At 39.4% G+C, this 27,264-nt stretch overlaps 2 protein-coding genes across 2 annotated transcripts; both read right to left on the bottom strand.

Annotated features, from left to right (window-relative positions):
- Positions 1–325: 325 nt before the first annotated feature.
- Krt12 (keratin 12) lies at positions 326–5,770 on the bottom strand. The gene is made up of 8 exons (XM_027947255.2): positions 5,219–5,770; positions 4,682–4,764; positions 3,603–3,759; positions 2,608–2,769; positions 2,396–2,521; positions 2,049–2,269; positions 1,218–1,288; positions 326–423 (listed from the first exon to the last, which is right to left on the bottom strand). The coding sequence occupies exons 1-8, from the start codon at positions 5,768–5,770 to the stop codon at positions 326–328; spliced, it is 1,470 nt and encodes a 489-aa protein (XP_027803056.1).
- An 11,979-nt stretch (positions 5,771–17,749) lies between these two features.
- Krt20 (keratin 20) lies at positions 17,750–25,296 on the bottom strand. Its single transcript, XM_027947016.1, has 8 exons — positions 24,889–25,296; positions 22,940–23,022; positions 21,173–21,329; positions 20,663–20,824; positions 20,378–20,503; positions 19,271–19,491; positions 18,487–18,524; positions 17,750–17,847 (listed from the first exon to the last, which is right to left on the bottom strand). Exons 1-8 carry the CDS (start codon positions 25,294–25,296, stop codon positions 17,750–17,752), a joined length of 1,293 nt encoding a protein of 430 aa, XP_027802817.1.
- Between the last annotated feature and the right edge of the window lie 1,968 nt (positions 25,297–27,264).

Raw genomic sequence — 27,264 nt, 5'->3', positions numbered from 1 at the left:
GCTCCATTAAAACAACACTACTTTGTCAGAAGTTCTGTGATTAATAAAAACAGTCCAGATCACCAGAAGAAAGTTCATTAAAAGACTATTCCAGGTCCAGAAGGTAAAGTAATTTTGGTGTGTTATGAAGATCAACATGGTTGCAGGGTTTTAATTGGATATTGTCTCATTAGAGCAGAAAGGACTCAAAGTGAGTAGGAAATACAAAGAGAATGAAACAGACCAAAATAGAGACGGAACTCAGCACCTCACTCTGAAAGCATCATTTCTAGTTGTAAATTGCTTGTCCCTAAGGAACCAACCACAGGGTAGATTTTGTGAAATTTTACATTACTTCTTCAAGTTCTTGAACTTGGGATGAGACCACCTCACCATTCACCACCTCCTGCACGATGGTCTTGATTTTTCGGGTTTTGTTTGGGTCTAACAAGTAAAATGGAATAAAGGGGGCAGATGTTAGTGTTTCAAAAATTTAATCCAAATTGTTTGACTTAAGCAACTAAATTATGTATTAGCTAATACAATCTATTAAATTTAAACTTTCAAAAGTGACTTTTAGCTGGGTGTGTTGGCACACACCTATAATCCCAGTGGTTTAGGAGGCTGAGACAGGAGGATCATAAATTCAAAGCCAGATTCAGCAACTTAGCAAGTCCCTAAGCAACTTAGTGAGACCCTGTCTCAAAATTTAAAAAATAAAAAAATAAAAATAAATAAATAAATAAATAAATAAATAAATGCATGCTGGGGATGTGGCTCAGTAGTCCAAAACAAAAAAAAACAAAATGTGTTTTTTCCCCCTCAGTGAAAATGAAATATATTCAGTATTACCTTATGCAAAAATGAATATTTTTCTTTTTGAAAATTTAAAAAGTGGTGTGGTACTCATAGTACCTCTTTGGAGAGTATGATTTTCCCCCTGTAGGCTTGCAAAAGAGTTTTACAATGCTATGGACTGCCCCGCCCCTTTGCAGTGTTGGGGATAGAATCCAGGGCCTTGCACTTGCTAGGCAAGTGGTCTATCACTGAGCTACATCCCAAAGTCCGGGACTGCTTTTTTTGCTGTAAGACTACACAAATGTTTTTCCTTGGCTGAGAATACAGGTATACTTTAGATTTAAATTGTTAATAATATTGTAATGTTCAAAGAGATCTTACAGTTTTAGTCATTAATAGATATGATTCCAATTTACTTTCAGTGGTTGTTATCTGCCTACCTTTTGATGAATCAATCGACTGTGCTTGAGATTTGGAGCCTGTCACAGATAAATTTTCATCAAAACCATCACTGTGGATAGATATCACGTGATTCCTCCTGGAATGAGAAGAAATAAGAATTTGCTGTTTGAGCCAACAATCATAAAGGTATGGAATACTATGGTCAAATAGAGAACATATTCCAAATGTCTCCACTGAAGGATGCACCCTGAGAGTAATCAATTGGTTCAATGCACTCTTGTTTCTAAACCCTGTCTAAAACGGGATCTCAGAGTGAAGAGACCTGGCAATTAATGGAAGATTTGGTTTCAGAAACGAGATTTTCCAGTTTACAGCTCTGAGTTCTCCTTCCCTAGTAGGAGCTGCTATCTCTTCTGGAAGATTTGTCATCATAGGTCTGAGGTGGTTCAGATGGCTCCCATCTCATATGTCATCTTAGCATCAGGTCGCTGATACCAGAAATTGAATGGTGTAGAGAATGGACACTAGCATTAAGTTTCTAAAGGAAACTTAAAGGTTCTCCTTTACCATCTCCTTCTGTCTGGGGTGTCTTTGCTCATCACAGCATTTTATGAATTATAAGGTGTGTTGAGGTGTGAAAACACTTTGCACAGTATTTAATACATCCCAGGCATCGTATTTCCTAAATATATTATTTTCTATCAACTAAAGAACCTTTTCTCCTTGCAGGAAAAACAAAACAAAACAAACAAAAACAAAACAAAACAACAACAACAACAACAAAAAAAAAAAAAAAAAAAAAAAAACTGCATCGGGTGCCCACTATCTGTCAGCCCCAGAAAGTATTTCCAACTTGAACGTGTACACACCCTTGGTCCTCCCCGTCCAGCAGTCGGCGGTAGGTTTCGATCTCCAGCTCCAGGCGGGCCTTGGCGTCCAGCAGGCGCTGGTGGTCCACGCTCTGGCGCTCGGCATCTGCGCGCACCTGCTGCAGCTGGGCTTCCAGGTTGCCGATGAGCTGCTGCACCTGGGACAGCTGATAGCAGAAGCCACCCTCGGTTTCAGCCAAAGAGTCCTCCAGGGATTTTTTCTGCATGTGGAAGGGAAATGGCACAGACATGACAATGAAGGAAACTGAAGACAGGAGGGCAGCCAATGGTCTAACATTCTTTGGATGCAGCGTTATGTTTGGAAGTTGAAATGGTGCGAGTCCTACCATGGCGAGCTGCGACTGGAGCTCGATCTCCAGGTTTTGCATGGCGCGCCTCAGGTCGGTGACCTCGCTCTTGCTGGACTGAAGCTGCTCTGTGTTGGTGCTGATCTCCTTCCTGAGCTCCCCGCTCTGCAACAGCAAAAAAGGGCGCAGGGAGCTCAAGCCTGGAGCCTCGAGCTCTCTTTCCGTGACTAAGCCGTTTGCGTTTGTGTTACCTTTTCAAGGAACCAGGCTTCTGCGTCCTTCCGATTTTGCTCAGCCATGGATTCATACTGTGTCCTCATGTCGTTGAGGAGCCTGGTGAGGTCCACTCCTGGTGCAGCGTCCATTTCTACGCTGACCTCTCCTGGGCCACCTGCCCGGCAACTTAGGAGCTCCTAGGGACAACAAGTGAAAAAGCGAGGTGCAGGGGACCATTGTGATTTTAGAGGGCCCTAGATGCTTTTGCTTTTCTGGGCCTCTTTCATTACAACAATAGTAGAAATTATATATTTTTGATTGACTTGGTATAAAGACAAATATATCAATATATTAAAACTCTTTAAACATTCATCATATTCTTCTGACTTTAAAAAAAAATAGATATTTTTTCAGGCCCTTTAAGTGATCATAGGCCCTATATGCTGTGCCTGGGACCCAGAAGGACTGGTTGGCTCTCCTTTAAGAGGGTCCACTGTCTGTACAGGAGGGGAGGCTTGGTATGCATGTTGCTGGAGGGTTTTCAACGCCAGCTACCTGAGGGAGGGCTGCAAGCAGTACCCAGGCTTGCAGAGTTTGTACCAGTCATTGAAAATTGAGTAGAGAATCCTTTAGAAACTTAATGCTGGTGTCCATTCTCTACACCAGCCTCTGATATACATCATGGCCCATCAGAGTTCCACGTGTGGCATATATAGCATTACATGTTATTGGTAGACTTGTTTTTATCTAACTTGTGACATATTATATATATTTTTTCAAAATCACTAAATCAAGATAATTAAAATTCTTATTGTCATTATCTAACAATGAAAATGACAAAAACAGAAAGTGCCTCTGTTTTGTTAAACCTTAGTAGGAACCATTAGTAGCAGCAGTAGCAGCAGCAGCAATGTACACACAGACACATCCAAAACAAATGGCCACTTGAACAGGCCATGTTTTAACTCTAGATTTGCAAATCTGAAATTTTAATTGTGGGGTCTGGGAGAAAAAAAAAACAACTTCTGACCTCCTCATGGTTTTTCTTCAGGTAGGCCAGCTCTTCTGTCAGGTTCTCAATCTGCATCTCCAGGTCAGTCCTGGCCAGGGTCAGATCGTCCAGCACCTTGCGCAGGCCATTGATGTCAGCCTCCACAGTCTGGCGTAGAGCCAGCTCATTCTCATACCTGAAATCAGTTTAGGGATTCAACACAACAATTTTGACAAGGCCACTGCCAACTTTAGGGCTATTTGGTGCATGAATCGCTGCAACTGTTGGAAAATAGCAGCGTTGTAGTGTGTGATACAGTTTGTGCTTTTGTGACTCCCTTCCTTCCTCTTTCTAAGTGCATTAATAAATTGTTCAGTTGGAGAGAAGAAAAGGAAAAAAATTATGAGGTGATGCTACCAGCAATGAACCCCCATAGCACCCCCGGGAACAGAGTCCCCTTTGCTGCTGCAGCTATGAACAATAAATAGCAGCCCCTATCTCTAGGTGCAGTTCCTAATGGCATTCTAAAAACAATTGAAAATGAAATAATAGTTACTCTTTTTGCTTAATTTTCTTCATGATTTATTTTATTTAAAACATCAGTACTTTTTCCTTAGCTTTTGACAAGATCTTATAGGTTCAAGCCATCATCTTCCTGTGTGGAAATTTTGTAATGCAAAAAGCTTTTATTCCTTATGTCTGGAAGGATGGGATATGAAAAAGGAGATGGAAATATAAATAAAAAGTGGATGGTTAATCTTTCAGTTGTATGTGCCATCAGGAAAACAACTGTTTCAATGAACCCTTTGTCAAAAACATTATTAGTTAATTTTGATAACATTGAAAATTCAAGTTTAGGACATTAGTAGAATTATCATGTTGAATTATGAGTCATTACAACTATGGTGATCCATAGCCTGAGGAATAAGCAACTTATTTTAAGTGTGTTTGATTCTAATTACTTTTTAGAGTGTCCTATGTGCATTTGCCAAACACCAAATGTATGGAGAATGTGAACTTCAGAAGATTTGAAAAATTTGCTATCACTGAAGACAGGAAAATAGGGAATAAAAGGACATGGTAGGGAAGGTAAGTTATCATCTGTCTGTTTTACTCACTTCATTCTGAAGTCCTCGGCAGCCAGTCTGGCATTGTCAATCTGCAAGATGAGCTGGGCGTTGCCAATGTTGGCAGAAATGATCTGGCAAAATAAAGGGAGACATGGAAAATGAAGTTCTAATATGCTACTAGTTTACAAAGATGTTTTTGACACAGAGTTCAAGTGGTAATCTTAAATGCTGGGTTTCATTATCAGTTTAAGGCAGTTTCATTTTTTTCCCTAAGGAAACCTATTTATAAAATGATATTGAAAAATTAAACATACATTTCCTAGGATGAGAGTAGAAATATAGTCACTATATGGGAAATGATAGTTGAAACTTTCTGGTGCAGGAGATCAAACCCAGGGCCTTGCACACATTAGGGAAGCACTATGCCACTGAGCTACTCCCCCAGACCTCTAAACTTCTTGGGATGAAAAAATTCTCCAAGTACAGTCAACCTGAAAAATATCTAGTAGGTAATTTTCACTGTAAAATATTATAATAATAAAAGAAAAATAATTCCCAAAGCCGCCCCAGAAAACATGTTCTTACCTTATTCCTGAGATCTTCAATCACTGGGTAGTATTTACTGTAATCATTCTGTGACCCTGAGTCTACAGTCCTAGTCCCTCGTGTTTCATACCAATCTCGAATTTTGTTTTCTAGATCAGCATTAGCGTCCTCCAGAGCTCGAACCTTATCCAGGTAGGAGGCTAATCTGTCATTCAGATTTTTCATGGTTTCTTTCTCTGATCCAGAAAGAAGGCCTCCATCATTGCCAGAGAGGACAACCAGAGAGCCACCTCCTAGGTTTCCCCCCATCCCCATCCCCATCCCTCCTCCAAAGCCACCTCCCAGGGATCCTCCATAGCCAGCGCCCAGTCCTCCTGCCAAGGAACTTCCAGAACCACCACCAAGGACAGAACTAGAACCAAACATAGAAGCAGCCGAGAAGCCTCCTCCGTAGCCCATTCCAAGGCCATAGGCGCTTCCCCCATAGCCACTAGCAATGCTGGAAGCAGATATGCCTCTGGGTCTGCCCGACATCCCACTCTGAGAGGACAGCCGCCTGGACAGCCCAGAGGTGCGCACTGAGAGTGACATGGTGTCGCTGGAGAGACCCAGGGCCTGGGGAAAGTGGTGGCAGCTGGAGAGGAAGCGTTGCCAGCCAGCCAAAAGGGCTGACCTTTTATAGGCTGTGAGATGGGCGTCGCGGTTGAAAAGTTCACTGTCCCCATTCCAAACAGGGAGTTGCCCCCAACTTTTTGTTCCCCTCAGCAAGGGAATGATTCATGAATAGCGAAAATTCACTGACAGAGAAACAATTGAATAATCATTTGCATGAAATATCTGTTATACCGAAGAGAAAGCTGGGTGGAGTGGAGATAGGTTGTCATAAGAAATTTTTTCTTCTCCAAATCACTCTACTCCCCATTTTCTCCGCACCGTCCAGCATCTCTGGCACAGCAGGAAAGCGACCGGTGACCGTCGGATGGGTAGATTGATGAATCCTTCCTCCTAAACTTTAAGCTTCCAAGTGTTTCACCCCTCTTTCCTGTCTGTTTCCTTTGGAAACTCATCATCAACCACCCAACCATGATCTAGAATCTCTTTCTAGAATACAGCTTCAGAAGGAACCTGCTGGCTGAAGGCGGGGAACAAGTGCATTTCCCAGGCTGATTCTGGAATTTGAATTTTCAAGATTTTAAATTAAGGTGTTGTATGATTTCCCTTTTCTGAAAAGAAAGAAAGAAAGAAAAAAGACCGATTATACACAGAAAAGTTTTTTTTTTTCCTTAGAATATTATGATATTATATTTGTTCCAGCAGTTTTTCCTTTACCTAGAATTGACCTTGTAAGCTCTTTGGAATCAGGGCCTTGTCTCGCTGCTCACGGCTCAGCACCCTGCAGTTTTATGTTTATTCCTTCAACAGCTATTTCTCATCATAGTTGCTCAAGAAATGTGTTGACTGGTTGAATGGATTGTGTAGAAGATTTTATTGGCTTTATCCATAAGGAGAAAGAAGAAGTTCACTGTCCACATCAAGAAATGACTAAAATTCCAAGTTTAAGAAGCCAAATCGTTTTAGTTGCCTATCTGACTTAAAAGGGATAAATGTTTATAGAACAAACAAATGTTATCTTTACATTTTTTAGAGAAACTGCTCCAAAGAATTGTATCTAGGGTCCTGATTATTTATTTATTTTTTTAAGGAAAGTTCTTATTTTACTTTCTTTTTTGATATATTATTTGCTGTTGAAATTGATATGGCTTCTTTTTTTGCTGTAGGGGTTCTTTGATTTTTTTAAAAAAATTTGTTCTGTATAGATCTACATGACAGTAGAGTGTATTTTGACATATTAGACAATATGAAGTATATCTTAGGATAAGAAAAGAAATTGACATGGCTTAGATTTGAGCATGAAAACAGTAATGTTCTGATGGGAAGTGCCTTAACCCTGAAAGAAGCCTGTTTTCCTACAGAAATTATAGGTAACTGGAAACCTATTAGTCTGATTCTAGGATAGTGGGAGGTCCTTAGGAATGTAACTTGTGAGTATCTATCTCAATTGGTTAAGAAAGAGTAAGGATTTCTTTTTCATTTTTTTTTACATGGATGATGGTCCAAGTCTCTGTATTTTTCATTGTAAAATAATTCCAGTATTGTTTTTTTTTAAATATAAGCTCTCTCTTCCCCACACCCGCCTCTTATGTGTATGTACATACTAAGTAATTACAGGAAATGTAAATATAGGTGTACCAGTGATTGTGTATATATTTTAACATAATTAGTACAATATAAAATTTTATAACTGAGTTTTCTTTCTTAAGACTATATAATTACCATAATTTGAATTTTAAAAAGGCAGGTGTACAGCATGATTGCAGATTCTTGGAAATTCTTTGCTGCATTCAGATTTCTAAATTCGATTTTCTCTGTATTTGAGGAAATAAGATTTTCTGTCTAGATGACATCTTTTTGCAAAGACACATATACTAAATTTCATCAATAAGGCCTACATTGACTGAGTATATTAGGAATATGTAAGTATTTTAACTAGAGTGGATTTAGTGAGATAAAATGCATTAAAATTATTGTAAAGATAGAGTTCCTGCCTCTTAGGAAAGAGTAACTTTCTGTTCTCCCAAAGGGACCTTGGTTTTCTTGTAGATGGCTACTGAAAACGTTATCATTTTGGTGTATTTGGATTGAATTTTTCATTTTATCTAAAAAAATCACTAGTATTATAGATTTTAAAAATAAAAAAGGAATTCTTATTTGATTTATAATACATACTTTGCATGACAAAGAAGACTTTCAGAAGCCTTTCTATACATTTGAAAGTAGAGATCAGGCTACTGGCAAAGCACAATTTCTCAGCAATATTATTGAACACCAGTGTGGACATTAAGATGCTACTTATTCAAAACAATTAGTTTTATTATAGCAAATATTTGGCCATTGTTTATTATTTTGCTATAGGCATATGCAGCACTTTTGATTTTTCTTGACTAAAACAATAGCTTAATGTTTTGTGGATATTTTTCTTCAATTGCAGAGATAACAGGAGGAGTAAGCATATGCTTGTCGCTCAACTTGAATTAAGTCAACATGGTTTTGGAGAATTAAATCAAGTATTTCAATCAAACCAACATGAAAGTATTCAGGCATTGGGTCTGTGGTTAGCTCCATTGTCAATGTCTAGTCCATTTGCCCAATGTCTTACACAAAATCAGCATTCAATAAATACTTGCTGAATTGATTTTTCTCTTGATTAATCATGAATGGGTCATGAGTGTGTGTTATGTATAAGGAAACTTTTCCAAAATTAGAGAAGAGAGTATTGACATAAAGGCAAGCTACATGGTATATTAATTGAGTATTAACAGATTCCAACACACTCTACAAATAGGTTTGGCTGTTACCCCCATCCTGATGTTAACATGTGCATTCACACACACTCTCAGAAACAAGCATTCAGAGGTCCTTGCTGGGTGGCAGTGTTCAGGTGTCCCATGAAGAGGGAGGTTCTGCAGCCGTAGGAGCTCCCAGAGAGTACTTCTTTGCTGGCCTTTATCTCATTGGGGGTGAGCCTCACAATGGCCAATGCTTGTGTTGCCATGATAGAGTGAGGACTGCAGTCTGGATTCCTCCTGGTTCAGAACCCAACCCCATGCACCCAAGTGTTCAGGTATTATCTGCCCTGATTTCAGCCTCCCTGAAGATGAGTTTTTTTAATCATTTGTAATCCCAAGCCAGAGTTGGCAATGCCCACTGAGGATTTGGGGGTGGATGTGGAGGGTTGCACCTGAAACCCATGTCAAACCTTCATAATGAATGCTCAGGATCAATTCTGGTAAATGGAAGGACTGTTTCAACATCTATTCCCCAACACACACACACACACACACACACACACACACACACACTCTCTCTCTCTCTCTCTCTCTCTCTCTCTCTCTTTTAATCACTTTCCCAGGGCAGATATGCTGAATCCTAAGGGATATATGAGAAGGCACATGTTTTCCCTCAACCTATACAAATCACAAAGAGTAAACAAGTGGAATTTCTAAATAAAGGGGTTTTAAGCAAGAGATCTTCAGAAGTTACACATTCACTAGGAATGTGGGAAGGAGGCAGCAACCAAAGGCAGATGGCTTGATGAGAGAGTCCATTATCCATTTGTGTCCTTTCTTTAGAGAACAGAAACTTGTTAAGTGGAATTCCGTATAGAGACTTTTACCAAGGATTCCTTAAATCTGTATTACAAGCATTTTGGCTGAGATTGTCCTTGTTTGAACTGTTATCATTTATTGTGTACTCATTGCTTCCCAGATACTGGGACAAGCAGATCACAAGACATTATTTTTTAACCTTCATGGTAAATTCTTAAGGTGCTGTTTTCATTCCACATTATGACTGCACTGAGGGTCAGGTTATGAAGGACTTATTTAAGACCACAGAGCCAGGAGTGGCAGAGATAGGATTTTGAGTCTCAGCTGGGCGCAATGGTACATGCTTGTAATTCCAGTGGCTTGGGAAGCTGAGGCAGGAGGATCCTAAGTCCAAAGCCAGCCTCAGCAACTAAACAAGACCCTGTCTTAAAATAAAAACCAAAAAGGGCTGGGGATGTGGGGATGCGGTTCAGTGGTTGAGCACCCCTGGGTTCCATCCCCAGTACCACAAAACAAAATAAAACAGGATTTAGGTCTGCAGTGCCTTTTATAGACAATAAAACTGTGCTGCTGACAGTGAAAACAAAAAGGACACATGGTGACTCTGACCTCCCTAACTGTGAAGCCAGGTTTCTGCTCTGTACATCAAGCAGGTACTCTGGTTCCTGCATTTCATTTCATTAATTAATTAAATAATTTATTTATTTATTTATTTTTGCTATCATTTTAGACAAATTTTAATGAATTTGAAATGAATTTTAAAACATTTTATGAAGGTATATGCTTTTTTAAAAAATTATTTATTTATTTTTATTCTAATTTGTTATGTATGACTGCAGAATGTGTTGCAATTCATATTACACAAATAGAGCACAATTTTTCATATCTCTGCTTGTATACAAAGTATATTCACACCATTCATGTCTTCATACATGTACTTAGGGTAATGATCTCATTCCACCATCTTTCCTACCCATATGCTCTCTCCATCCCTTCCCTCTCCTTTGCCCTATCTAGAGTTCGTGTATTCCTCCCATGCTCTCCCTCTCAACTCCACTATGAATCAGCCTCCTTATATCAGAGAAAACATTTGGCATTTGGTTTTTTAACTTCACTTAGCATTTATCTTCTCTAACTCCATCCATTTACCTGCAAATGTCATGATTTTATTCTCTTTTATTACTGGGTAATATTCCATTGTGTATATTTACCACATTTTCTTTATCCATTTATCTACTGAGGGCCATCTAGGTGGGTTCCACAGTTTAGCTGTTGTGAATTGTGCTGCTATAAACATTGATGTGGCTGTGTCCCTGTAGTATGTTGTTTTTAAGTCCTTTGGGTATAGATCGAGGAGTGGAATAGCTGGGTCAAATTGTGGTTCCATTCCCAGCTTTCCAAGGAATCTCCATACTGCTTTCCATATTGGCTGCACCAATTTGCAGTCCCACCATCAATGTATAAGTGTTTCTTTTCCCCCACATTCTTGCTAACACTTATTGTTGTTTGTGTTATTTGTGTCTACTCATTCTGACTGGAGGGAGATGAAATCTTAGAGTAGTTTTAATTTGCATTTCTCTAATTTCCAGAGATGTTGAACATTTTTTCATATATTTATTGATTGATTGTGTATAATCTTCTGAGAGTTGTCTGTTCGGTTTCTTGGCCCATTTATTGATTGGGACTTTTTTTTTTTTTTGGATGTTTAGCTTTTTAAGTTCTTCATATACCCTAGAGATTAGTGCTCTATCTGATGTGCGAGTCCTGCCTTTTAAATACAGCTTTCTCCTTGGACTTCTCGATGCCTGGGTCAACACACAGAGAATGACTCCTCAGGGTTTGTTAGAAATAACAGCATGCACGAAATCATGCAAACACACAGACAAACGTGTCCTTAGCTAGAATTTGGTGACTCTCACTGCATCTCCAGAGACCTTATAAAGTACAGATCAGCTTGTACTCCACACCCAGGAACCTGACATTATGTGTTATGGCTGTTAACTATTACTTACAAGAAGCATTCTCCCAACACCCAGTGATTCCACTTCACTGCCATAGAAATAAAAACAGAGGCTATTTCTTGCTCACAAAGCCAAAGAAATGTGCTAAATTCAAAACTATAACTCAGTGGTATGCTCACATAAGAGGGGAATATGGTTAACTTGTATTTTTGAAAATAGAACCAATTTTGTGCTGAAATGTATAATTTCCAACTTTAAAACTTATACAATGTAAATAATTTTGCTCCATATTTACACATTAAGTTTACATATTATACATTTACGTTTCTATAATATATTAACTTAGACTATCAGCATCTTAGAAAGGGACAATGTCTAATTTATTTTTATCCCGAATCCAAGCATAGTGTTTTGGCTAAACGTTGTCATTTCTTCCTTGGAGTTATTTCACTTGAAAGACTTTAAATCTTATTATATATATTTTTTGACACTGTGGATTGAACCCAGGGTGTGGTAACTGTGTTACATCCTTTTTTTTTTTTTTTTTTTTTTTGAGTTACGGTCTAGCTTGCTTAGGGCCTTGCTGAATTGCTGAGACTGGCCTTGAATTTATGATCTTCTGCTTAATCTTTCTGAGTCGGTGGGATTACAGTGCCACTGCACTCTGCAAGAATTTAATTCTTAATGTGTTTAAATGTGTCACTTAAAATGAATTTCATTTAAAATGATTATGGCCTAATTTATAGGTACACTTTAACCAAGATTTATTCTTAATCCAGGTAGGAGACGGAAGCAGCTTCAGAAGTTGAAAAGAGACATAATTCTTTAGTGGCTTGTTTTCGGAATGGGAGGCTGAGTGAGTCAGCCTCCTGGTGTGCCTGGTTAGCTCAGTGGGTTGAATCGTGGTGCTAACTATGAAGTATCCGTCTGAGAGCTTTCAGAGGTGACCATGATTTTCTTTGACAGCTGTATGAATGCATAGGCAGGCAGGTGGGAATGTTTAAAGCCAAAACAATCCTGGGCTTGTTGGCAAAGTGATTGCATAAGTTGAGGCACACAGGGAAATGACTAGATCCAGGGTGAACTAAGAATTATGTCTTCTTGGAGTAGGGGATGGGGTGTTGGTGGAGCTCAGTGGTAGAGCACCTACCTGGCACGTGTGAGGCCCTGGGTTCCACCCGGAGCACTGCAAACAAGAAGGAAAAAAGAATAATATATCTTCCACTGTTGTGAAGTTTAGGGAATATACACCATTGAGAAAATTATTTATGTGGCATTTAAAAATCTTTAGATTTTTTTTTAATTAGATAAAAGTGTGCACTTCTTTCGTGTCAGCTGGATTAGCTTCCTGGTCTTTGATGGCAGGATTTTTCATCTGAATTCTTTCCCTGAAAGATAGACCTGTCACTTTCTGCAGTTCACTGATACTTGGGCTGTAACATCTCTTGCTTTGAATAACACTTTAAAATCCTGGGAGTGAATAAAGAATATGGGGTTGCCTCTGTTTTATGTTGTGCTTTAAAAAAACACTTATTTATTTTAAATAGGTATATATGACAGCAGAATGCATTTTGATTCATTGTACACAATTGCAGCACAACTTTATATTTCTATGGTTGTACATGATGTAGCATCACGCCATATGTGCAGTCATATGTGTACCTAGGGTAATGATGTCCATCTCATTCCACCATCTTTCCTGCCCCCGTGCACCCTCCCTATGCTCCCTCTCCTTTGCCGAATCAAAGTTCCTCCATTTTCCCCATGCCTCCCCACTCCCCATTATGGATCAACATCCACTTATCAGAGAGAATATTCAGCCTTTGATTTTTTGGTTTGGCTTGCTTCACTTAGCATGATATTTTCCAACTCCATCCATTTACCTACAAATGCCGTAATTTTATTCTCTTTTAATGCAGAGTAATATTCCATTGTGTGTGTGTGTGTGTATATATATATATATATATATATATATCACAGTTTCTTTAACCATCCATCTGTTGAAGGGCATCTGAGTGTCTTCCACAATTTAGCTATTGTGTGAATTGAGCTGCTATGAATATTGATGTGGCTGCGTTACTATAGTATGCTGATTTTATATTGTGCTTTTGAGCTGCTGATGAACAAGATCCCAAGGGATCATGATGAGTGGTCCTGAGTTCTGGGCTTAAGCGCTCCATGGATCTTGAAGCAGGGGAGGATTCTAGAGGCAGTGTGTAGTTGTGGAGAGGAGCAGGATAAAATAATATCCCAGTGAGGAGAATTTTGGAAGTGAACCTCAGAGAGAAGAAAAGAGATGCTTGAAAGGGTGTTTGAAAATGATGGACATTCTGAATTACTGCTTTAAGCTGCAATTGTTACTTGGGGGTGTAATCAGGTACTTGAGACCAACCCTGAGTGAGTAAGGGTGAGAGAAGAAGGTGTCCAGGAGTGTCACTGGGCAGGCTTTGATTTCATGTCACTTGGTATCAGTCTCCTTTTTCAATGTGGCAGGGCTCAGTATAGAAACAGTCCCCAGAGCTCAGAAAAAATAGCTATCTCCGTCCTAACCTCGGTGGAGGGGTTTTCTCTGAGTTTTTAAGCTCCACTTCTGCATTGATGATTTCACACATGGCGAAGGAATACATGGATGATGATTCTAATGTGTGATCACATGTAGTCCTGAATCTAAGGACTACAGATCTTCCCTGGGTCTGGCTACCCGTCAAAAATAGGTTTGTGCTGTTCCAGTTTTTAATCTGTAGAAGATGAATACACACACACACAAAGGTTAATGTGTCGCTTTCACATAGAAACTACTGGCAGAACTGGAATTAGAAACCCGCCCTCTGGTTCCGCATGTCTGTATGGTCTCAGCTACTTTCTTTGAAAGATTGCTTGAAAGAAACTAGAGATAGATCAAAAAGCAGGGGAGAATCTGATTTAAGAATAATCATCCTACCTCTTATAACCAAGTGTCATTATTGCCACATGTCAGTGGTCATGCCTAATCAATTTCAAACGCATCTTCGTAGGTCTTTTATTAACCAGATTCATAGTCTCTGGTATTTGTATATCAAAGCTTCAGATCATCCTGAAGTGTGTCTTCGTAGGTGGAAGAGAATTCACTTCAGAATTCTTAACGTCTTTTTTTTTGGTATGATTTTTAAGTTTATTTTTCTCTAAAAAGTAAGTTCACATTAACTCAAAGAACAGATCATGAGAAAACAAGAGGAAATGGTGAGAAAAAGGGATGAACTGAATTGAGTATTGCAAAAACCCAGGATAAAACATTAACCTCATGCCCAAAGTAATTACCAGCTGGCATGACTTGGAAGGAAAGTAAGGAATAACCAAGGCTGAATCCTTTTTACTTCTTCAGAAAAGCAAAGGAATGAAAATATCTCTCCTGACAAAAGTCATGCTGAATCAAGTCTTGTGCGTGATGTTAGCTAACTAAGCTGGACAAGTGCCACTCTGGCTATTATATTTGGCTCGTGAAAATGGCAATTAGAAAAATAACAAAGCAACCCAGGGGAGGCAAATGCCTACTTCAAAAGAGGATCACATATTGCCTATTGCTTAAGAGGGCGTCATGGCTTTAGAAACAGCCCGAGGTTCCATCTTGCTTTGCTACTTGGTAGCCGTGACTTGGGGAAAGTACTTCTCTTATGTTTTCATATAAAATACCTATAAATAAAATGGATATAATATAATAAGGTGCAGCCACATGAAGTTGCTATTTGTTGTATATTGGTATAAGATTGTTGTGGGAGTTAAATGAGAAATGTGTGAAATACTTGCCGCACCGTTTGGCTCACAGTACTCAATAACTGGCAGATACTAGAAGAAAAAGTAGGCTCAAATCTCCATCATGTTGGCTTAGCTACTGAATTCCTCAACAACACTCCTAAAGTGCAAAAAGTAAAATCAAGAATCAATAAATGGGATGGTGTCCAATTAAAGCTTCTTCACAGCAAAAGAAGCAATCAAGAACATGAAGAGGGGGCTGGGGTGGTGGCTCAGTGGTAGAGCGCTTGCCTAGCACGTGTGAGGCCCTGAGTTTGATCCTCAGCACCACATAAAAATAAATAAATGAAGATATTGTGTCTATCTACAACTAAAAAAAAAATCAAAAAAGAAAAAAAGAACATGAAGAGGGAGCCTACGGAATGGGAGACAATCTTTGCCTCCTGCACCTCAGATAGAGCATTAACTTCCAGGATATGTAAAAACTCAAAAAAGTTAAAACACCCCCAAAACAAGTAACCCAGTCAATAAATGGGCAAAGGAACTGAAGAGACACTTCACAGAAGAAATATGATCTGTCAACAAAAATATGAAAAAAATGTTCAACCTCACTAGCAATTAGAAAAGTGCAATTAACACTACATTGAGGTTTTTATCTCACTCCAGTCAGAATGGCAATTATCAAGAATACAAATAAAAATAAATGTTGGCAAAGATGCAGGGAAAGAGACACACTCATAAATTGCTGGTGGGACTACAAACTGGTTCAACCACTGTGAAAACCAGTCTGGATATTCCTCAGACAACTTGGAATGGAACCCCCATTTGACCCAGTTATCTCACTCCTTGGCAGATACATAAAGGACTTAAAATCAGCATACTACAGCGACATCAATGTTTATTGCACATCAATGTTTATAGCAGCCCAATTAACAATAGCTAAGCTATGAGACCAATCTAGGTGTCCTTCAACAGGTGAATGGAAAAAGAAAAGGTGGTACATATACACAATGGAATATTACTCAGCTTTAAAGAAGACTAAAATTATGGGATTTGCTGGCAAATGGATGGAACTAGAGACTGTCATGCTAAGTGAAATAAGCCAATCCCACAAAAATCAAAGGTTGACTGTCCTCTCTGATATGTGGATGCTGATTCACAATAGGTGGGGACGGGGAGGGAGGAATGGAGGTTCACTGGATTGGACAAGGGGGAAGGGGTGGGGGAGATAGGATTGATGGGAATGGGAAAGACAGTAGAATGAATCAGACATAACTTTCCTATGTTCATATATGATTACACAACCAGTGTAACATCATGTACAACCACCAAAATGGTAAGTTATACTCCATGTATGTAAGATATGTCAAAATACTTTCTACTGTCATGTATAATTAAAAATAAAAATTAAAAATTAAAAAAAATAACTGGCAGATATTATTACTTTTAGGTGAGCCACATCATTATATCCCATATAATATTCAAACTCACTATCCTAATAATTTGGAAACTTCTATAAAAAATTTTAAGTTTGACCAACCAATCAATTCACTAGTATACAACTATACTAGGCAAATTAATTTTTCCTATAAACATTCACAGGCAGTTATCACTCACTAAGATGCAAAAATGGTGAGAATACAGTATGTATATTTTCACTTTTGAGCTATTTTGACTAACAATGCTGCAAACATTTGTGTACAACAGATCACACTGTATAATTCCATTCATATGAAACATCCACAATAGGCAAATTTGTTGAGAGAGGAAATAGGTTAATGGTTTTCAGGGGATGGAGGGAATGGAGAATGAGAATGGGAATGAATTTGGTGGGTGATAAAGTTAGATAGTGGTGATGGCTGCACAATCCTGTGAACATCACCAAAGGCCACTGAATTATACCCATTACATAGGTAGATTTCTGTGTGTGAATTACATTTCAGTAAAGCTGTTACTTAAAAACGGTGAGAAACATTTCATAATATACATTCGGCACATAAAGAAAGAGGGCACTCGATGATTTTAAGCAGTTTATTTTCAAAAGGAGATGCGGTCTGCCTTGAGAAGGGTCTCTCTCATTACAAGCAAGGTGTGTGTGCCTCATTCTTCTGCTGCTTAGCATCTGTGATTGGAATTTGACTCTCAAATTATTCAAGGAGCTGGGCTGAGTTTTAAAAAGCAGTAAAGACAATGAGGGAAAAGCAGACATAGCTTAAAAGTGGCAGAATTGTACTGATCCTGAAAAACCCAACAAGATTAACCAGGAAATTGGCTCAATTAAGAACCCAGGAGCTCCCAAAAGGAGATTTAGCAATTCAGAAATAGGAAAAAACAAAACAAAACAAAACAGAGACAGAGGTCTATTTGCAATTTGCATAGACTTCTCTGCTCTGGTGAGGTTTAGTATCATGGAAATGTGTATAATTGATATTAGCATCTAAAGCTTGTAATAGATGTGCTCCAAGATAAAGCTGGCAGTAATGGTGTTTTAAATATTTTAGAGCTCATTGGATTTCATTTTTGCAGGCAATTTGCAGCTCCTCTGATAAAAGGTTTATATTTAATTACATAGACTGATAAATAGGCTTCCCCTTCCCCCTTCTGATCACTACAAAGTATGAAGAGTGCTTTTAGATGGCCACTTTCTTATAGGGAGTAAAAATCACAGCCACGTTTCTTTTGAAACCTCAGCAGCGTCTCCTTCTGGCAGCTCTTTATATACTTTCTTCCACCTCTTGGACTTCAGATGACACAACCTTGCCATCCACTACTTCTTGCACGACTGTCTTAATCTTCCTGGTTTTCTTTACATCTGAGTGCATATCAGACAATAATGTTAATTCAGGCCCATGTCCATGATTTGTGAAATTCAACTTTAAATTATTATTATTATTATTTCATATTTATTTCCTTTTTTTTTTTTTTTGGTACCAGGGATTGAACTCAGGGGCACTCGAGCACTGAGCCACATCCCCAGCCCTATTTTGTATTTTATTTACATACAAGGTCTCACTGAGTTGCTTAGCGTCTCGCTTGTTTTGCTGAGGCTGGCTTTGAACTCTTGATTCTCCTGCCTCAGCCTCCCAAGTCACTGGGATTACAGACATGTGCCACCATGCCCGGCTTATTTCCTTCTTTTAGAATAAAAAAGTTGAACTCATCCTTTTTCTTAAATAATCTTAAATTCATTTTACAAATACATGCTGAAAATGCACCACCCTTCCCCCAATTTATAAATTTCTTACTCTTTCCACCCCAAACTGAAATACATGATCTTGAAATAAGTAAAGTTCACATTTGAGTTTTCTCTTTCCTTTTCAGGCTCTCAGGACAGCAATAACAAGGGCCAAGACAATGATCCTACCATAGGGATAAATTCCCACATGGAATTACTGGATAGCTGCTGAGATTTCAGAGTCAGAGAAAAAGTGCAAAACCGTGGAATACTTACCTCTCTCCTCCAGGTTGCTTAACTGAAGTTGCGCATTTCTTTGATTTTTTTTTTTTTTTTGGAAAAGAAAGAAAAAAAAGAAGAAGAAAGTATAATTGCCAGTTTGAAAATGGAGTGCTCTCCTGTCTTTTCTATTTCAAAGCCAAGTTGAGTGATATGTTTGGATGCTGTTTTTCTATTTTTTCCCCCTTTGACAAGGCTCGTTATTTCAAACTTGAATGATCTGCTTTTTAACTTGAAAAATACGTAGCTTCAAAACTGACCCACTGAACATATACTGGAAATTACTGTTATTAAAACAACAGAATAGAAGCTCAAGTCTTGGGTCCTTGAGTGTAGTCTTTGCAGACTACATTGTCGATGTCCTTGGGTATAGTCTTTGCAGACTATATTGCTCTAACATTGATGGTTCCCAGATTGGTTCCCATGAACCTCTGGGACCTGCTGATTACTTTGTGAGCCCTCAAGGAGAATTTTTAAAAAATTATTGTGCTTTCAGTTATATACCAATCATAAAAACGAACATAAGCATAATCTGTATGACTTAGATAACCATCTTCTAATTCATTCCTACCATATGACTTCAAAGGCCATACATGGTATTTTGGGTGTGTGTGTTACTTTTGGGTATATTTTTATCTTGATGTTCTGTGTGTGTGTGTGTGTGTGTGTGTGTAATTGCTTTTGTGCTACGATTGCGTTGGTGCTGGGTAATGAGTGGTGGAGAGCAAACTAGAATAGCTCACAGCTGTGGACACGTATTGCTTGATTCTAAGAGCCTTACTTTACATCTTCTCCTTCTAGAAGGTGGCGGTAAGTAGCAATTTCCTGCTCAAGCCTGGTCTTTATGTCAAGAAGAATACTGTATTCGTTGCTCTGACGTTCTGATTCACTCCGAATCTGCATCAGCTGGGACTCTAGAGAGCTCAGCCGCCCCTGGATGCTGGCCAGCTGGTTGCTGTAGCGAGCCTTGGTGTCCTCCAATGTGTGTTCCAGAGCTTCTTTCTAGGAGCACAAGACAGGCAGAGTGTTCCTTATGGGAGGACTAGATGTAGGAAATGACTCAATTTTAATTTCTCTTGGGAAGAATTTCTGCAGCTAGTCCTGGTGGGTATCAGTTTACAACCCTTTCTCCCTTTAACCATCAAGGCAGACTCAACCAGGCAGCGAGGATCCTGGCCCCTGGGTTTTTCCTCTGTGGTTTTCAGCTTTACACCCACCTTTGGTTCCCTCTGTGCGTTGCATTGTGTATTTGCTTCCCCACCCTGTGGGAAGGTTACACCTCCCATCCCTTCATCAGGACTGGCCACGTGATTTGTGTTGGAAATGGAGAATTACACTTCCTTGACCTATTGATGCCGGGGCTGGTCATGTGACTTTCTCCAGCTAAAGAAATGCAGGTGAAACTGACATGTGGCCCTGCCATTGGTCCTCTTCCTGCCACAACACTTGGGGGTGTCCCAGATGCAGCCTACTCCCTTAGCCTTGCCCCAGTGTCATGGAGCAGGGCTGCAGCCCAGCCACCCCATGATGAACGTGGTGTTGTTGGTGGTGACCACAGCATCACTTACCAAGGGCTGGCCAATTTGCTTAGCTTGCAATGTCTTGACTCCTATTCTCCAGCTTTAATATTCACTCAACTTTTAAGACCTAGCTTACACGCCACCTTCCAGGTGAACTCTCCCAGATCTACTCTTCCCTCTGCGTTGGGCAGTGCATTGCCCTTTCCTCGATTTCTTTCTGTCTTTTAATTCTTACTAGTTGTTTAACCTGTTTCCCCGTTGGCTTTGCCAGGGGAGAGGTTATTTCTTAGAGGTCTTTGCATTCCCAGGGTTCCTCACACTTGGTAAACACTCGCTGGATTGCGAAGTGGGAGGGAGCTGTGCTTTACCATGCTGAGATGGGTCTGGAGTTCTATCTCTAGGTTCTGATAGGTGCGTCTCAGCTCTGTAACTTGACTCTCCATTCCTTTTAGCTCTTCTGTGTTCACTAGGACTTGTTGCTGCAGAGCTTCTGTCTGAAATTCCAAGAATGGAAAAAAAAAATATGAGTAAGGAAAGGAAGGAAAGCAGGAAGGTAAGAAGGGAGGAAGAAAGGAAGGAGCAAGGAAGCAAGTGATCTCCTTTGGGAAGGCAGCTTCTATACATTTGCTCACACTGGGGAATTATTCTGTTACCTGTCTCTCAAACTGTTCTTTGGCCTCTTGAAGGTTCTTCTGGGCCATGACTTCGTATTTCTGCCTCATCTCATTCATGATGTCACCGAGGTTCAGGCCTGGAGCTGCATCCAGTTCCACATTGACAGTATTGCCCAGCTGCCGGCGCAGGACGTCCACTTCCTAAGAGAGTGAAAATCCTGATTTTAGTGTGGAGCACATTCTTAGATAAGGCTGGTCAGAGAAGACAGAAGATATCTATGGCTGCTTTCATTGGGTATGCGTAAAAAAGAAGGAGAATAATAACTTATGCCTGGCTTCTGGGGTCCAGGTATTGCTCTATGTCATCTGACCTAGAGCAGCCTTATGAAAAGGAGCGAGGGCTGCCATCATTATTGACATCTTCATCCTGGTCACTACCACCACCACCACCAACCGTTCCTCCTCCCCTATTGCTCCTCCTCATCCTCTTTATTCTTCTTATTGGAGCCATTCCATCATCCCCAGAACCACTTCTGATCATTTTCTCACCTCCTGATGCTCTTTTTTGAGGAGAATCAGGTCTTTGTTCAGCTCTTCAATCTGGACCTCCAAGTCTGTCTTTCTCAGGGTTAGATCATCAAAGAGCCTACTCAAGCCTTGGAGATCAGCCTCCACTGTTAGGCGCATCCCCCTCTCAGTCTCAAACCTGTGAATGAATTAGTGTGCAGAGACAGCTGAGGCTGAGGCCTTCTGAAGTCATTATAGGAGAGAGAATCTAATATAGTGAGATAGATTTTTTTTTAATGTGGAATATGTGATCAGTTGCAATACTTTATAATGTCTCCCTTTACACATTTATAAAATATGCATGAGAACCTAGGAATCAGATAATTTGCTCCATAATGTAATCTCTGTGATTTGCAATTACTTAAAAAGTTTCTACATTCTTTAAGTTTTTTTTTTTTGCACTGGAGGTTTAACCCAGGGGCGCTTAACCACTGAGCTACATCCCCAGCCCTTTTTGTTTTTTATTGAGACAGGGTCTTATTAAGTTGCATTAGGGTCTTGCTAAGTTGCTGAGGCTGACCTTGAACTTGAGATCCTCCTATCTTAGCCTCCAGAGCCACTGGAATGACTAGCTTGAGCCACCGTGTCCAGACACATTAAAAGAAAAATTTCAATTTTTAATTTCAATTGTTTTAATTACTGTGTTAGAAAATGATTCTTATTATTGATATTAATTATGGCTGGCTTTGCTTAATGAAAGCACATGATCCATTTATTTTTATTACTTAGTAAACAGATGTGCCTCGAATGGTCAGATATCCTCCTCTGCAATCTTAGAGACCCTCATTTTTAAAAAATAGCAAGCTTTAAAACAATGATAATGCAGTGGATCGCTCTGATGCTGACCTATAAAATTGGAATTAATGAACTTTTACTGCTTTAATCTTCAGATATACTTTCCCATTTCCTTCTTTTTTAAAAAAATATTTATTTTATAGTTGGACACAATACCTTTATTTCACTAATTTATTTTTTACGTGGTGCTGAGGATTGAACCCAGGGTCTCTCGAGAGGAGCTCTCTACCACTGAGCTACAACTCCAGCTCCCCGCATTTCCTTCTTTTTAATCCATTTTAGCATTAAAATGCTACCCTTCTAAGCCACAAAGGACTTTTTTTGTTGATACAGATTCAGGATGAGGAAGCCCCAGTGTGGGAGTAGTTTGATCACATGCATTACAGGACTGAAAGCAAGTGAACACAATGGAAATGCATTAATCATAGGTTTGTCTTAGCTCTTTGGTTGGTCAGACAATATTGTAAAACACTGGTAAACTAGTAAATATCGAAGGTCGCCATACATGTAGGTTCTTGAAGGAATCTGGGTATCTGCTTGGAGGTTCACTAAATGTAGACATCTGACTCTCTTTAGGTAACAGAAGGGCATTTGTACAGAAAAGGAATTTCAAGCTGTTTTGTTATTATGCCAAAGGACAGGATAAGATTCAGTGGGTGAAAAGGCAGATGCCAGGTTTCTGAAAAAGAATGTTTGGGCAACCAGAGCTAACCAACAAGAGCAGTAGCAATTATCGGAGGTATTCTGCTATGAACTTGGTGGCCGAATCTTAAGACTGTGGAAGAGAGGTCTATCCCTGAATGTTGGGCTGGATTAGGTAGCTTCTAACATCCCTTATGTCTTACATTCTGAAAACATTTAAAGGCAGTTTCTCCACCAACAATGTGGATTTCTGAAGGACTATTAAAAGGAATTCTTTTCCTGTAAGTTTTACTGTGCTTTTAGAACACCTACTTCAGTCTGAAGTCTTCAGCAGCCAGTTTAGCATTATCAATCTGCAGGACACATCGAGCATTTTGCAACTGAGCATCTGTAATCTGGGGAAAAAACACAGGAAAGACACTTTCAAATGGATAGGAGTTTAAAATGATTGGGTTTATTCTCAGATATACCCTCAGTTACATCAAAGATGTTCATGTCAAGAATCTCCACATAAGAATATGTATGAGGAATAATAACATGGGTATTTCATATAAAAAAAAAATGCATGAAGTGAACTCTGGTCCCCAGGGTTTGGCCCACTTTCTCGTTATTTTACAAAAGGAGACTTTCAGTCAACTTGGGTCATCAAGCTTTATTGAGTGCCTTGTCTTTAATGTTGTTCCTGTCTGGAACATTCCTGTCGTCCCTCTCAGCTGGCAAACTCCCACGTCTTTTTCACATCTCAGTTTAAGCAATGTGGCTTCAAGGCAGCCTTCAGTGACATCCTCAGAGCAGAGGTGGAATGACCAGCCCTTGCTTTCAGTGTCCTGCACAGCTTTCCTTGTCAGCATCGACCACTCTGAGTGGTAGCTTTGTCCATCCCTGTTTCCTCCTAATTCCCCCATTGTATTCTCCTATGCCCAGCAGGTACTCTGTGCCTCGTTAGTGTCCACTAAGTGTTGACACTTGGTGAAAGAACACTTGCCATATGATAGGGAGGTTAGGATCTAGGGATATCAGGATGGATAAACCCGGGGTCCTAAGAAGTGGTTAACTAGTGGGCGAGTTCTCTAACATGCATGCAGGGAGAAGTCTACTTGTAAAAGATGTTACCGTGACATGTCTCTTTCAGTGGATCTAGTCTTGGAGAGAGGGCTGCCTTCATATGCTGGCTCTGCCCAGCCACACGGGACTGATGGCCGAGCCTATGTATTTGGAATGATTCCAAGTTGATTCAGAAATCATGAGAGACATATGGCAGAATGGTTGGTTTATTATGAACATTTTTAGTGATAGCCTGAAAAAATGATCTGTTGACAGGAAGACTAATTTAAAGAGCATTGCTTCATGTGTGCATAGTTTCAGAAATCCTAACATAATCTCCTATAGAACCTGAATTCAAATTGCACTTGCGGTTATGATATGGCTCGAGAAAAAGAGACCTGCTGCTAAGTCAGTGAGTGGCCTTTGCTCTAAAGGAATATGAATTATAAAACAGAAATGAAAATGAAAGGGACACGTTTTTCTTGATTAGATAAGAACGGTAAAGCAAAAAAAAGTGCCTCAGGTCATATCTGACATCTTCAATTAGGAACAAAGTCTTCTACCCTTATTCCATATGAGATAAAATAGAGAATTACACCTGTCTTGGATAACAGAGGTGAAGGTCGTGATATGATTGCAATAAACGTGGATTGGAAGCAATAGAATATTTTATTATTGTAAAAGTGGTCTCTTAATCAGATTATTAAACAGGACATTTAAAAATTCTGGTATCATTAAGATCTATACTCCTGCTTCCCTATTTCCACTCTGAATCACTTTATTTGTTAAATCTATAGGATCCGAATACTTGTAACATTTACATGACTGAAAGTAGAAAGATCCCTGAACTGACTTTCAAAAGTGGGGATTGGGTGACAAACTAAGAAAAATTTATGATCACACATAAAGAGTTAGGTGTTTTCAGAAAAATTGTTTTCTATTCATGTATCCCTAACATGGTGAGCTGTGACAAAGATAGACTGTAAGATTGGAGGATAAAATTATTGTAATTAGATTTAAAAGTTTGATTTAAAGTCACCCTGTTATATAGTCAGATGCTCCAATATTAAGGGTGGATGATAGGTGTGGCATTTTTATAATTAAAGCATTGCAACCTAATTTGCTTTACAACATGCATTTAGACCCACCTAACTCTTGAGCTATCAGGAGAGGCACGACAGTGAGATAGTTTTAAAACACAGGCATCAGGGCCTTACCTGATCTTTCAGCTCTTGGATTTGTTTGTAATATGCACTGTAGTCACGGCCTGCGCTGGGCGCGTTGGCTTCGTACCACTGCTTGATCTGCATCTCAAGGTTGGAGTTGGACTGCTCAAGGGACCGCACTTTTTCTAGGTAGCTTGCCAGCCGGTCATTGAGGTTCTGCATGGCCATTTTCTCATTGCCAGCAAACAGGTCCCCGCCGCTGAGATCGCTCCCATAGTTTGCAACGTGTCGGGAGGTCGAGATGCGGGTGCCATGGCCTCCAGCCCCTCCATAAACGCTGGGTGCAGCCCCAAGACGCTGCACGCTCCCCTTCCTGTACAGGGAACTGCTCAAGTTGAGCACAGGGCCCTGCGAGGAGGAACTCAGGCTTCGATTGAAGCTTCTGCGACTGAAATCCATCGGGGACTCTGGGAGCAGCACCTGCAGCTTCAGGAAGGTTGGAGCAGCGTCTGTCATGGTGGCATTGGGCTGACATTTTTATGGAGTTCACAGAGAAGAAGCTCCTCCCTACTGCCATGTCACACACCTTAGGACTGACACAGTGCACTTTGCTTGGCTTTTTTTTTTCCTTTCCCCTTTCCCCTTTTGTACAGCAATGTGTTTTATTCCATTCCAGAAATTACCACTAGAGGCATATCTTGGAGGTTTTTTCCTCAGGGGTGATTTTATTTATTTATTTTTTAAATAAAGGTAACAAAAGTAACCAGGAAGGGGTATTCTTTTAGTCCCTGCACCTGCCTTGGCAGAGTTTTTCATCCTGGTAGGTACATAAAGAATATTTACAATTCTCATGAAGAATTTAAACATCTGAAACGACAGATGTGGGTACATATTGTAAGTCACACTGGTGATAAAGGAAAATGACTTATTTTTAGTTATGAATTGCTTTTCAGAACTTCTGTTTTATGTTTTTTTTGGCTTTAAGGTTAGACAGTATAGTTTATGATTATATATATATATATATATATATATATATATATATATATATAAAACAAATACAAAACCTTGAACATTTAAAACAGGAAAGAAACATTTGTACATCTAGAGATGCATTTTGGGGAAGCAAATTAAATGAATTTGGATCAGTGGTGAACTAGGTACTTTTGGAGTTTTTTTTTTTTTAATTTTAATATTCAATGACTAGAGAATGCATTTACAAATTTTAGCCACTGCCTGGCTTTAGGTCTAGTTACTGAGAAAGTTAAAATAAATAGCTTTTTTTTTTTTTTTGTAGTAGGCATGGTGCTCATAAGGTCAGCTCGATGCCACCATTTGACAGACTGCCTCAACCATTCTGAGGCTGTAGCTGCTGCTTCCCAGAATCCCTGATGATTTCCAAGTGCAGAGTCTTCCACAGAAGCCTGCTTTTCCTCGAAGACCCCCCACATCTACAGCACGAGTGTTCCATGTATAGGAAGGGTAGCGGCCAGTGCCTTGGGGTGACACTGAATTTCCCAGAGGCTCAAGCTTGTGTGTCCACCTTTAGACACATGGCAGGAGCTCACCAGTGGGACTGTGACTGGTGGCACTCACGAACTACTAGTTGAACAGTTTGCTCATTCTCTCCCTTTCTTTCAAGGCCCCTGGCTGAAATGCTTTGAAGCATTTATATGGCCACCTTGATCAACTTAATTAGAAGAGGTAAGTAAAAAGCAAACATGTCATTAATTCTCGTCTTACTCCTTATTTGAATTGAGATTTGTGTATGATTAAAAGTAAGGAAGTAAACAAACACAAACAAAAAAGAAAAAAATCGAAATTTACTCATCTTGTTTTAGTGGCCATTGGTGATGATGTTCTAAAAGCCAATTAAAAAAAAATGTGTTTTGAGAAATCAGTTGCCTTTTTACTTGTTTCTTTTCGTATTGCCTTTCTTCCCAAATAACGTAAGATCATTTTATTTCTGTCTTATAAATAACATGCTTTCAAATCCTCTGTTGCATTCAATTTGATCCCAGTTATAAGCTTTATAAAACTCACAATTATATGAAAGTAAAAGCTGAATGATACCATTAAACCTACTTCAGGTATTTTGTTAACAGATATCGCTTTAATAACAAATGTCACAACTAAAATCTGCAGTCAAGAAGAACTTGGTATAAACACAGTTACCATGTTCTTCTTTTGCATTATATATAAAAAATGAAAGTGGTATTTATTGTTAATTAATGGGGTGGGTTGAGGTTGTTTGACTAAAATCACTGGGAAATTGTCTATTTAAAATGACTCAAGTTTTGCAGGGAGTTAGTCTCAGTTCAGAGTTTCATATGCTAACCCACGTGATCCAGATATGTAGAAGAACAATTTAAATAAATTGTTAGCGTTATAGTTTGGATCTGGAGGGACCCCCAGAGGCCCATGTGTGGA

The sequence above is a fragment of the Marmota flaviventris genome, chromosome 17 (genome assembly GCF_047511675.1).
Source record: "Marmota flaviventris isolate mMarFla1 chromosome 17, mMarFla1.hap1, whole genome shotgun sequence".
NCBI classification, from domain to species: domain Eukaryota; kingdom Metazoa; phylum Chordata; class Mammalia; order Rodentia; family Sciuridae; genus Marmota; species Marmota flaviventris.
Note: the sequence above shows the minus strand (reverse complement) of the source record. Positions and strands in the feature narration are given on the sequence as shown.